Source organism: Notothenia rossii (genome assembly GCF_949606895.1).
Source record: "Notothenia rossii genome assembly, chromosome: 9".
NCBI classification, from domain to species: domain Eukaryota; kingdom Metazoa; phylum Chordata; class Actinopteri; order Perciformes; family Nototheniidae; genus Notothenia; species Notothenia rossii.
The window spans coordinates 69,978,010-69,990,845 of record NC_136907.1 but is presented as its reverse complement, the minus strand read 5'-3'; the positions used below and the strand labels follow the sequence as shown (position 1 = coordinate 69,990,845).

The following is a 12,836-nucleotide window of genomic DNA, read 5'->3' as shown; positions in this document are numbered from 1 at the left end:
CACCCCAAATTGCTCCTGTGGGGATTGCCCACAGTATTGAATGTATGCAAGTCGCTTTGGATAAAAGCTTCTAACAAATGACATGTAATGTAATATTCTGTTGTTGCGGTTGGCTTATCATTTAGCTATCTTTACAATTGATTAATTTATAATTTTTTTAATTAATAAAGCACTGCCTACATTAATTGAGTTCATGTTAGTTAGTATTTATGGTTTGTTTTGTTTCATACCATGAATGATATCTGATTAAATGAATAACATATCTCTGATGTTCACACAAAGTTTGCAATTTAAAAACACATTTGATCCAATTAAATGTTCTTAGAAATAAAAAGATTGATTGAAAAGAAAACTGCTAGAACAATGGAAAATTAAGATAGTCATCAATTGCAAAAATCTACTTTCACCATTTAAATAGCGACACAAATATGCAAGGAGCTAGTACATTTGGTTTATTCACCAGCCAAAAAACCCACATCATTTTTGAGTGACAGGTAAAGCATGAAGTGTTACAGAAAGGGATCATGTTGCATCCTGGTAGCAGATCATGAGGAAAACGTGATGACTGCCCTCACATTTGCATGGATTGTTATTCTGTAACTGGAGACGGTATCTAAGGTTGAACAATAACACAACAGACTCCGCCTAAAGTCACCACCAGGTAAAATGACGTAAACAGGATTATGAGCGCCTGTACTTTCCAGGTTTCCCAAAGCAAAAGAAAAAAACTGAGCAAAGTCTGCATCTACAAAGGTTTTGTTCTCCCCTCATTCCAGTGTGAGTTGTGCAGATGTTCGTGTCGAAACAGGCCAGAGCAGCGTTCGCACAGTGAGCTCGACCTGTCCTGCACACGGCACTGATCTCTGACAGGTAACACTCTGAAAGGCAGGAATGTTCCTCCCTGTACAGTGCATGTTTTTCATTTTCTACCAGATCAATCAATCAAATGTAGTTGAAAAGATATGGATGGCATGTGGAAGAGGGAGAGAAACAGGTGTTCGCCACGTCCCGTTTCAGGGGATAACTCGTGGGAGGGAGACCATCATGAAGAAGGCATCTCCCCACTAACAGAGATAGAAACTAATGATGCATTTAAGTAGAACTGGTCTGCATGTAAACAAAGAGAATTCCAAGATTATCATCAGGGGTTTACCCTCGAGAAACTCCTGAAAAGGTGGGAAATACCAAGAAAAACTGGGCTAGGTTGGATAATCCCCAATTTGTCAGAATAAGCTGTGACGTCTAACTTCAACAGATGATGGACAACTTCTTTTGAACTGTGACAAGCTGTGACAGTTTACAAACTAAGCAATCCCCAATCAATTCAGGAGATCAGCAAATTACTCAATAAGGGAAATAATCGCTAATAATATAAGCCCTATCTAAAAATACAAACAAATTACAATTAAATTAGCAAAATAAAATAATTAGCAGAGGGTCGGAAAAAAACACATTCCTGCCAGGACAAAACAAAAATAGTTCTGCTTTCTTATCCTGTACATTGTGTTGGGACTCCATTACTTAGTTGCAGCCCCTTTATTGGCCATAACCGGTCTAGTTCTTACAAAATGGGGCGGGGCGGAGTGGCGCAGTGGGCCGTGCGTCTGATAATCAGATCAAGGGGGGCGTTGGGGAACTCCAGTTCGAAACCCGCCACTGTGTCAGGCCGTTGTGTCCTTGGGCAAGACACTTCACCCAAATTTGCTCCTGTGGGTATTGTCCACAGTACATGTGTGATATCAATGTGTTCTTGTAAAGCGCCTTGATGTCTTCGAGGTGTGAAGATGGGCGGTGTGGCGCAGTGCGCTGTACATTGATTATCAGATCAAGGGGGCGAAACCCGCCGCCGCTGCGTCTGTAAAGCCGTTGTGTCCTTGGGCAAGACACTTCATCTGAATTTGCTCCTGTGGGTATTGTCCACAGTACATGACCATTACATGTATATATGTGTAATGTGTATTTGTAAGGAGCGCTTTGAGAGTCATTGAAAAAGCGCTATAATAAATATAAGGATTATTATTATTATTATTATTAATATATGTCCCGGTCATCAATGACTGCCTTAAGGACAGGATCATGTCGATCAATCAATCAATCAATCAATCAAATAATGTTTAAATAGCCCAATATCACAAATTATACATTTGTCTCAGGGGGCTTTACAATGTAAAATAAAATACAATCTGATATTCCCAGACATATCCTGATGTTCTGAGTTGCAAATAACAACCCGACAATTGCAATAAAGGACTGATGCGACCTGTGCAAAATAAAATACAGGACACAAACATGTGTAACAATGAAAATGAAACAATATGCACCTGTTGTGTCAGTTTAGAAAGACAAGAGGACAGCGGGATAGCAAAAGGTTTCAAATCTGCAAGATGGGGCCGAATTGCACCTTAAAATGAAGATGTAAGAGGAACTGCGATCCTTGAATTGAAACACAGTTTATCAAAGACAGAAGAAGCAGAGACAGAGTGCACTGGTGAGAATGAGAGCAGACCTGGCTGAGCCTGTTCTGACACGTTCCTGTTCTCTTCTCCCTCTGGTGTTCCCTAAAAAGACAACGCCCTGCAAATTCCCACCGTGAAGCTCAGTGCTCAGTGCTCAGCTTCCTGATCACCAACCCAAGCTTAAAGAAAGCAAGGTGTAATCACCTGCTGGCCATTGACTGCAGATCCTCTCCAGATTTTGAAATCAAACACACATTTCAAAGCTGGACTGAATGTAAAGCCAGCTGCAGATACACAGTACAGTTTCTGCTACATACTGATGTCAAATGTGATAAGTCAACAGATAGAGGAAGATGCCCTCCCCCCCAAAACTTAAAGTTGAATAAAAGTAAAAGCTTTGTCATTTCAGATAAAAAGGAAGTATCTTAGGATGTTACTCATGCATAAGAGGGAAATCCCAAGACGGCAGGAGGCATTTTAACAAAAACATCAAAAATCATACAAACCCAAACCAATAAACACTCAATACACAGTAGGTATCTTGGCAATAGGTCTGTCTTTTCCTATACTGATGTTCAGGTTTGATGTAAAGACGTGTGGTACATCAGTGTTAACCTAAAATTAACTTTAATGCCATAATCTCTTTCTTCAGCAATCGTGTTAATTATTTACCCTGGTAAAAAAACAATCAATTGCACCAAAACAATACGCCACTTTCTTTCCTTAAACTGAATCTCTGCCTCTGTGAACACTGATCCAGGAACATCAGTTAACAGGAAAAATACTTTAGCCAATGCGTATTACAAGGATAAACTTGTTGGACTTGTTTAGAGAGGAAGAATCCATTTTTAGCCACTCTCCAACGAAAGGCTGGCCCCTTGGGATTGTGTGTGTGTGTGTGTGTGTGTGTGTGTGTGTGTGTGTGTGTGTGTGTGTGTGTGTGTGTGTGTGTGTGTGTGTGTGTGTGTGTGTGTGTGTCTTTAGTAACAAAGCAGGCCAGGATCCTTTGTGTTAGCTTGTTGTATTGATGGATAGACATAGCATGTACTTAATGGTAGCTGGAGTAGATGTAAGTAAAGAGCCAGCCATTGCAAAAACAATGCGTGTTTTAAATGAACTGAAACCAACCAATGCCTTGCTTCCCCTCTTTCAGATGTGTTCTTGCACAATGTAAAGAGACTCCTAGTCAAAAAATGCAATTTTCTTCCCATAAAAATCTAAGTTTGGTTAGTTCTAAGGCATTTAGCCTAGCCTCATATCAGGTATCAGTCAAACCTTGGTGCAACCCAACAGATAAATGAAACAGAGAGCACACAGGGAAGCGGCCTGTTTGTTACTCATTGAAACATTTATTCACACGGCTGATTTGATAGTGAACAAAGAGACCTATTAACCTAGAAGAGTGAGAACGAAACTGGAGTGTAAAATAAGTCTGATTTCACGGTCGACAAACACTGCCACTGTTTTGCTCTTTGGGGGTTTTGATTTGATGAAATGTCTGACTAAGCGTATGAGGCAAAATAAACTATGTAAAACCTAATATTTGTATGTGTTCCAGTATACAGATTTCTTTGCCTTTTTCTAGGAACCTTTACGAGATTTTGTCCCTTTATGTTTTGCCATTTGTTGTTTTTCTTGCAAATACAGTACATGATCAATTACAGTGTACCTTCAAACATTTGAGTCCCGCCTGAAGACCCAACTCTTTTCCCTCGCTTTCGAGTCAGTTTGAGCTATGTTTTATCGATTGTTATGCTTTTATTGTCTGTCCATAGCCTTTATGTACCTTTTATCGATTCTTATGTGTGCCTTTTATCTATTATTGTAATATTATATTTTATTATAATGTTATGTCTGCTGTGAAGCACTTCGGTAAACGGTATGTGCTATATAAATAAAGTGGATTGGATTTGATTGGATTTTCATTTTGGACTACACCACGTGCGGTTATTGTTGATTAAACTGATTGGCTGGGTTTGGTTGCAAGGAAGTGCAAAACACATGGTGGTTATATTTTTGTTTCCTGTATAAAAAGGAGAGGTTTTTCTTCATTTGACATTTTATATTTTGGATAAAGAGGTCGAGAAAAGGAAATGATATAACAGAAACAGTTTCAGTTCAAAATTCTAAAGCTGACCTAAAGCAACAAACAAGAAAAAAACCATCCACAATAATCCAACTCATATTCACATCATCCTATGAAGACAGAATGGCAGAGCATTGCTTCATTTTACTCTCTGCAGGAAACGGTGAAGGCAGATACTCAGATTAGTTAAACCATCAGATAATCACTCTTCTAAATCAACCAACGTGCGTGCAAATTGGTTTCTGGTGAAAGATTGCGACAATTTCGAAAGTTTACTGAAAAAAAAGAGGGCCAGACTGATGTGCTCGCAGGGGCTTAAACTTCAGAGCATGCTTTTTTGATTTAAAATTTGTGTTTTCTTAAATTGTTTTTTAGTTATATTTTGTTTCGTTTATGTCTTGAGTTTATTGTATGTTGTGCTTTTGGAGGAGCCTGAGACTTCGGATTTCCGGCCAATGTATGCCAAAGCTACTGCATATGACCCTTTGGATCTTTAGTTATTAGTAGTTTATGTCATAACACAGTGAAACATACATATCATATTTCCAGAGACTTAGTGGTATGTTCAAACTGCCTGTGTTCTTCAGCCAGCAGTAATAAAACCCAAATATATCCTGAAACCTTAACCGGGAATGTTGGACAGTTTTGCTTGAACATTTACAGGGTTCTTACACCTTTTCCAAAGTCAAATTCAAGCACTTTTCAAGGTGCATTTTCAAGCTTTTCAAGCATCTTACAGCTGTTGTAAATTACATATTTATATACACATACTTATACTTAAATGATTATTCCCCTAACTCACATTAAATCAGATGTTCTTTATGCTATAAACAACCAAGGACTGTTGACCTCTGGGTGAGTGCGGCTTCCTACCTTCACTGGACTAACAATGGCTAATCCCAAACTTCACTGCTTTTTCCTTATGTTATTCGCCGCCACGTTACATTCCACAGTCAATGTGCTCACAAATCAAACTAGGCATTGTGACTCACTGCTAGCTCTTGGCCGTGCTCTGATTGTATCCCTACTAATGATATCGGGCAATGTGCATGTTCATCCTGGACCTTCTATTGTATGTAGCCCTAGTTCTGACCTGTGCCCTGACAACGATCTGAGTTTCCCTGACTTCTGCTCTCGTAAGGCTTTAGGTTTTCTACATGTAAATGCTAGAAGCTTACTGCCAAAAATTGACCAGATAAAAGTACTCGTTCAAAGCTCCAATCCAGAGGTACTTGTCATCACTGAGTCTTGGCTGAAGAAGAATATCCCAGACTCTGACATCGGCATCGCTGGTTATAATGTGTTTAGGCAGGATAGATCATCTAAAGCTGGTGGAGTAGTTATATTCACAAAGCAACACCTCCAGTGTTCTATCGCCACTAGTAAATCTGTCCTCAAACTATTTGACCTACTTATCGTAAACATGAAACTGACAAATAGCTCTACACTGACAGTCGCTGGCTGCTATCGCCCACCCTCTGCCCCAGCATGTACCCTACCTACTCTCTGCACCCTCCCCACACTCATTCTGAGTTCGTGCTACTGGGGGATCTAAACTGGGAAATGCTCAACCCTCCTGCACAGGTCCAAAAACAATGGGACTCTCTTAATCTCTCGCAGATTATCCTCACTCCTACACGGTATGACACCAACAATCCAGGAAAAGCCACCCTCCTTGATGTCATCCTCACAAATAACCCTGACAGGTAGAAAACTGGCGTCTTCTGTAGCGATCTCAGTGACCACTTTCTTATTGGCTGCATTCGTAATGGCGGCACAATTAAACAGCCAGTCCTTACCAGTCACAGACGAATACTGAAACATTTTGATGAACAAGCCTTCCTCTACGACCTGGCTGCTATCAAGTGGGACAGAATTAGCTTGATCCCTGACATCGATGCTGCATGGTCCTTCTTTTATGACTCCTTTGGTATGGTAATCAATAAACACGCTCCAATCAAAAAATGAGGATAAAAAACCGATGCAGTCCTTGATTCAACCGAGATTTAGCTGAACTGCTTCACCTCAATAACTCCACCTGGCGCAGGGCTCGTCACTCAAAACCCCACGACGATTGGCTATCATTCAGGAACATTTGAAAAAAGTCTATACAGGCTATCCTTGAAAACACCTCATAACATTTCAAGCATTTTCAAGGATTTCCAGCACCTGTATGAACCCTGAATTTAACTGACAAATAACTTGATTCTCTGATTGTTGATTGGCCCTCTGTCAACCTATTTTGAAAGACATTTTGACACAGATGGTGAATCAGCAGGAAAGTGTCACACTCTCTTGTTATTGCCTCTACAGAGCTGACAGTGTGTACTGCTACAACAGATGTGGGTGTTTGTGGTTTCATCAGGTGCTTCTCATCACAGTGACCTACCTCGAGCACCGGGCCAGCCCCAAGGACGGTGCGTTCGAGTCCGCTGGAGTTCTGGCTGAGCGCAGTGAGGCAGTGGATGAGATAACTGCTGCTCTCAGTCTTCCCGGAGCCACTCTCTCCAGACAGCACGATGCACTGGTTCTTCTGCCTGGTCAGCATCGCACGGAAAGCCACGTCTGCTATTGCAAATATATGAGGGCTCAGTTTGCCCAGTGGCTGGTTTTCGTACTTCTTCACAAACTTTGGGTTGTAGTAAAGAGGCAGGAACTTGTTGGGGTTGATGGCGATGAGGATGTTGCTGGCATAGGTGTAGATGTTGAGCCTGTAGAAGCGATTATGTAAAGCCTTCAGGATGCTCTCCTCAGTCACAGTTTGGAGGTTGCAGAGGTCATCGTAGCCGCCTCTGTAGCTTTCTAGTTGGTTGCCTGCACTGTTGTCTTTCTGCAGGATGAAGTAGTGCCCTTCACTCTGAGGGTGCCACCTCTGAGCCTTGCGGGGCCACAGCAGGACTCTCTCCAGAGGGTGGTCCCCGGCCTCCAGCAGCCTCTCCTCCCCGCCGCTCTTCCTCACTTCCAGCAGGCTGTACCTCTGGCTGGCGTCCAGGCCCAGAGTGATCACTGCATTGTGGATGACCGCCCTGGCCGTGTCCCCTCCGCTGACCTGCAGGGGACAGTAGGTGGAAGTGTCCCGGGGCAGCCTGGGGTAGATCTGCACAACTCGGGCCTCTCCATTATGTTCAGGGCGCCCGGATCCATCTGTATAGCTCATCCTGATGTACAGACAGGCCTCAGCATAACTCACTCTCCCAACTCTCGGCCAGCATCCACTGTAGAAACACACATAAAGCTAGGTAAAAATGAAGAAATAGAAAGTGTAATAGGAGTAAAACTAGCACAGATAATCTTTGAGTCATCTGTATGCAGTGTAATTATTTCTAGGATATAACACGTAGGCAAACGACATAACATGCATTTCTCATTGGTTGGTTCATTCCCACAGACTGTATCAACATGTAATACTAAAGATAATCCACATTATGTCATCAAAAGCTAGTTAAAAATTAAGAAATATAAAGTGTAATAAGAGTAAAACTAGCACAGGAAATCTATTGAGTCCTTTGTATGTAATGTAATTATTTCTGGGATATAAAACGTAGGCAAACGACATAACAAATGCATTTTGTCATTGGTTGGCTCATTCCCACACACGGTAACAACAGGTAACACTATAGAATCTAATCCACCTCATAATTCCCATATACATCCACTCATTAACAAGTGTCAAACGTCAACAAATGCGACTTTAAAATGAAGAAATAGAAAGTGTGATTACGGTGAAACTATCTCAGGTAAATGTTTTGAGACCATGCACATTGAGATCTATGTGTACAAATGACATAACATTGGCATGTTAGTTGGCCTCATTCCCACACTGTATCAACTGTATCAACGATAATCCAAGATAATCTGCCCAGGTAACAAATACCTAACAGTAACAAGATGACAAAAATAAATCTCACCTTTACAGAAAAACCCGCTCATTTCCTTTTCTAATGCCGAAATATTCCTGAACACGGGAGGAAGAGGAAGGTCTTTGGCGTTTGCGAAATCCGGTCACACAACTTCAGGGAAAAATATGTTTCTTCACCTGAGTTTCGAGAAAAAAAGGTAAGCGAATGAATTGCATATTCACCGTTTTAAATGGTTAACAAGTAATTTCCCAGCAGTTCGGCGACGTTTTAGTTTTAAATCACAGCTTCTTAAAGAAATGCAGGGTTCACGTCTCGGCGTCGTCCTGGCCGAAAACTTTACTTCCTAGGTTTATCCAAACACACACACACACACGCACGCACGCACACACACACACACACTGACACACCCGCCGACGAGGTAGACACTAATGTTGTACCTTTACTGACCTGAAAGATGTCACACCTTAGCCAATAGGAGGTACAGCTGCAGATAAAAACAACACAGCAAGTTGTGACGTGTCGAGAGAAGATAACTCTTACACATTAACGAGGAGCAGAAGTTAATACAGAGTTTAATTTACCTCATTTGTTATGAGGTGAACTGGGGGGTTTAGGCGCCACCTGGTGGAAACATGGGGTATTACAACCACCTCTCATCATATTAGAGTACTAGCCCTATGGTACTAGCAGATACATGCAGTGAACCACCTAAAAAGTACACTTATTTTACCACATACTGTATAAAGAACATTTAATTTACCACATATAAGTACATTTATTTGACCACATACAAAGTACATTTAATTTACCACATACAAAGTACATTTCATTTACCACATATAGGCAGTCAGTGAAGTAAAGTACACTTATATTACCACGTAAAGTACAAAGTACCTTTTTATTTTTACCATAAAGTACATCTCTTTTACCACATATAGGCGGTCAAGTAAAGTACATTTATTTGACCACATACAGTATAAAGTACCTTTATTTTAGCACATATAAAGTACCTTTATTTTAGCACATACATTATAAAGTACATTTATTTGACCACATACATTATAAAGTACATTTATTTGACGACATACAGAATAATTTACCTTTATTTTACCACATTAAAACACTAGTTAAAGCCATTTATGTTATCACACAAAGACAGTGAAGTTAAGTATGTTTATTCTATCACATAAAGAAAGTGACATGTAATGTACATTTACTCTGTATGTTCTGTATTGTTGTTTGCCACCTTTTCACACCTCTTACTTTTTTATGAAACTGTATCTTATTACACTATAGAATTGTATTCTTTGAGTAATGTCATATTGTTTTACTACTTCTTTGAGATCCCCATCCTCAGCGCGGACAAATCTCAATAGAGTATTTGTAAATGATCCTGTTGGGACTATTACTGGTTTTAAAATGCTCAACTGGGCCTGAAACTGTTCTTGTGGCAGTCAATAGTAGGGATATTATTTGGCCTTTCTATACTCTATTTAGTGTACAAGATAAAAAATAAGCAGCATATGTAAAATATAATGCAATTCAACACAAACCTGCAGTTAACCTTGAAAAGTTAAACCTTGTTGAGACTGACAGAGAGGGGTTCAGGCAAAGCTCAAATCTGCATAATCACGTTGGTAACATTTTTGGAAAAAAGTTGACACATTTTGTGCCCTCGTCTTGACAATGTTCTTCTAAACTATTTCTGCTATTAAAAAGAGACAAATATGCAAGACAATTTAAAGCATATTACAAACACATTAAATAGGATATATAGCACATAAGGGATGGCATGTGGCGCAGTGGATAGAGCCTTGGTGTTGAGATCAGGGGGTCACAGGTTCAAACCCCGCTGCAGTCAGCATGTCGTTGTGTCCCTGGGCAAGACACTTCACCCACAGTATTGAGTATGTAAGTTGCTTTGGATAAAAGCGTCTAACAAGTAACATGTAATGTAATAACCTAAAGATAGAATTAGAACAAAACAGACAAAGATGTATGTGCAAGATGGAAACCAAACTGAGAGGTGAATGACAGCTCCTGATTTTTCACTACAGGATTTTTGCCACATTGTGTGCAAGTATTTCAATCCTCACGAGGGCTCAGTCTTTGATATATTCCAGAATCTGTGCACCTTAAAAGATCCATCTTCAGAAACGAAAATATCTTACCTGTCTGACACAGAAATAATGAGCACATTTAATGAAGAAATGAAAGTTCTTCATGCTTCCTCAACATAGATTAAGTTAGATACACAGATACATAATATAATTGCAGAGTGCAATTTTCAGATCAGGCTATATACATTTTTGCATGTGTGCACATTTTTTTAATTAATGAGTACAGGATACACAAATCGATAAAAAGTCTAATGATGGTCAGTTTTGCTTATGCTAATGCAGCCTGTCCATTCGGGTATATAATGACTGAGTGGGGGGATGGGGGGGGGGGGGGGGGGCGGTGGAATCCCAATTTAGTGAAGAAGCTCGCAGACACACTGACAGCTTATTATAGCGTGAGGTATGAGAGGCAACGTGAAGTGTTACTCAGCACAAATCAACTGCTGTTCATAACGACTACCTGCAGCCGAGGCACATTCTCCCACACAGGAGAAGACAAATCAGGACACAAATACACTCACCGACACACACTGATACACACACAGATACACACAGACGCACAGAGACACACACAGATACACATACGTACACACACACACACACACACACACACACACACACACACACACACACACACACACACACACACACACACACACACACACACACACAAAGACAGATACACACAGATGCACAGAGACACACACACACACACACACACACACACACACACACACACACACACACACACACACACACACACACACATACACACACACACACACACACACAGATACACACGCAAGCATAATTTCTTTGGGTCAGAAACGCAAACTCATCACTCCTGACAAAATACCTGCTGCAGAGTGCTGTGATAAACATTTTCGTGGTCATTTGGGACGTGATCCTTTAGATTATTGTGAATGGGGACGATGAGGACAGGCTTGTTAGCATCGACGGTGTCACATTAGGAGTCACTCTTGTTCCTGCTGGACTGAGCCAGTTTTGCAGAGACACACTGAATCCAGTCCAGTAGGCACACGAGTGCACAACTCAGGATTTAAAGTTCACATTATTAAAATCCCAAAATGATTGAAAGCACAGAATTTAACAAGCTGTGGTTCTTGTTATTTTTAAACTTTGTGAGGATCCATACATGTCGTTGACACATTTATAATACTTTTACTGAATCAAATCATCATAACAGCGATTCTTCTTCTTCTTCTTCCTACTGTACAGTGTTTTGGCATGCAAAAACGTTCTCGCCTCACCTCTCCGTGTTGGGACGGTCTGCTGGAGCTCATGCTTTCATGTCAGACACTGAACTTAGCCACTGTGAACAATTCTTGTTTGTTTCAATGCTCACTAATGAGCTAAGTTCTGCATCTTCAGAAAAGTCTTCCCAGAGTGACATTCATCATCAGCAGATCTCTCAATCTGCAAGAAAAATTAAATCTTTATACAACTCATAATTATACAGTTTTCATATGGAGATTACTGGTTTAATGGATGTTGCAATTATACTTAGCCCTCCAAACGTATTAATGTCTTCTGTAAAATGTGCTGAATGTTTTCATGCTGTGATTTCACTAAATGAGAAATCCAGGCTCACTGCAGGAGAAGAGATCATTACATATAGGAAATTGATTTGATTTGTTTAATATATTACTCTGGGCTCTAATAAGACATGTGTGGAAACATAAGATGATAGTTAGTCATAAAGTAAAACCCCACTTTATTACTTTCAAATAAAAAATTAATAACCCTTTCATACTTGCATGTTCATAGGCGTTGTAAAAAGGAAATGGCCTCGAATCGATCCGTAAATCAAGTGGTGGAAGAAGTTTTTCAATTATTAAAGTTAAAGTGAAAATTATTCCATTTGTTCATTCAAAATGTGCTGAAAGTATAAAAGGTGGGAATGATTGCAACTTGTAAGGCACGTGTGCACCATTTTAAATGTTGCAAAAATATTCAAGTTCTCTTAGTTATAAGGAACAAAAGCTTTTCTATAAATGTAGTTCAGTAAATAGGTCACTATTTCCTTTTCAAATGGAAAATAAAATGGAAATGAACGAGTAAAGCACCTCTATATTTCACATAAGAACAGTACATGGATTAAGGTGCTTAGCTAGTTTTTACCTCAGATGCAGGCCTCCGCTTTCTGAAAAGTATTATATATTTGTTTTTATAAACTGCGTGTAAAAAACTGTTGTTTTATGAACTTCAATTGAAGCTATCGTCTTTCTCCTTTCACACAGAGGATATCTTCCTTTCCTCCTCGGCTGTGAAGATTCTCTGCCTTCATCGTTTG

General features: G+C 40.1%; 1 protein-coding gene across 3 annotated transcripts in view; it reads right to left on the bottom strand.

Annotated features, from left to right (window-relative positions):
* The window catches only part of LOC307018793 (unconventional myosin-IXb-like), a 32,230-nt gene extending 21,674 nt beyond the window's left edge, over window positions 1-10,556 (bottom strand). Inside the window, exons 1-4 of one of the 3 annotated variants that reach the window (XM_079649218.1) lie at window positions 8,984-10,556; window positions 8,850-8,886; window positions 8,451-8,578; window positions 6,932-7,757 (exon numbers count right to left, since the gene is read on the bottom strand). In XM_079649218.1, coding sequence (XP_079505344.1) covers window positions 6,932-7,699 — 768 coding nt within the window. In that variant the 5' untranslated portion in view covers window positions 7,700-7,757; window positions 8,451-8,578; window positions 8,850-8,886; window positions 8,984-10,556. Of the gene's footprint in view, window positions 1-6,931; window positions 7,758-8,450; window positions 8,818-8,849; window positions 8,887-8,983 lie in introns of those variants that run through there. The other 2 variants (XM_079649220.1, XM_079649219.1) reach the window with 2 other exon arrangements.
* Between the last annotated feature and the right edge of the window lie 2,280 nt (window positions 10,557-12,836).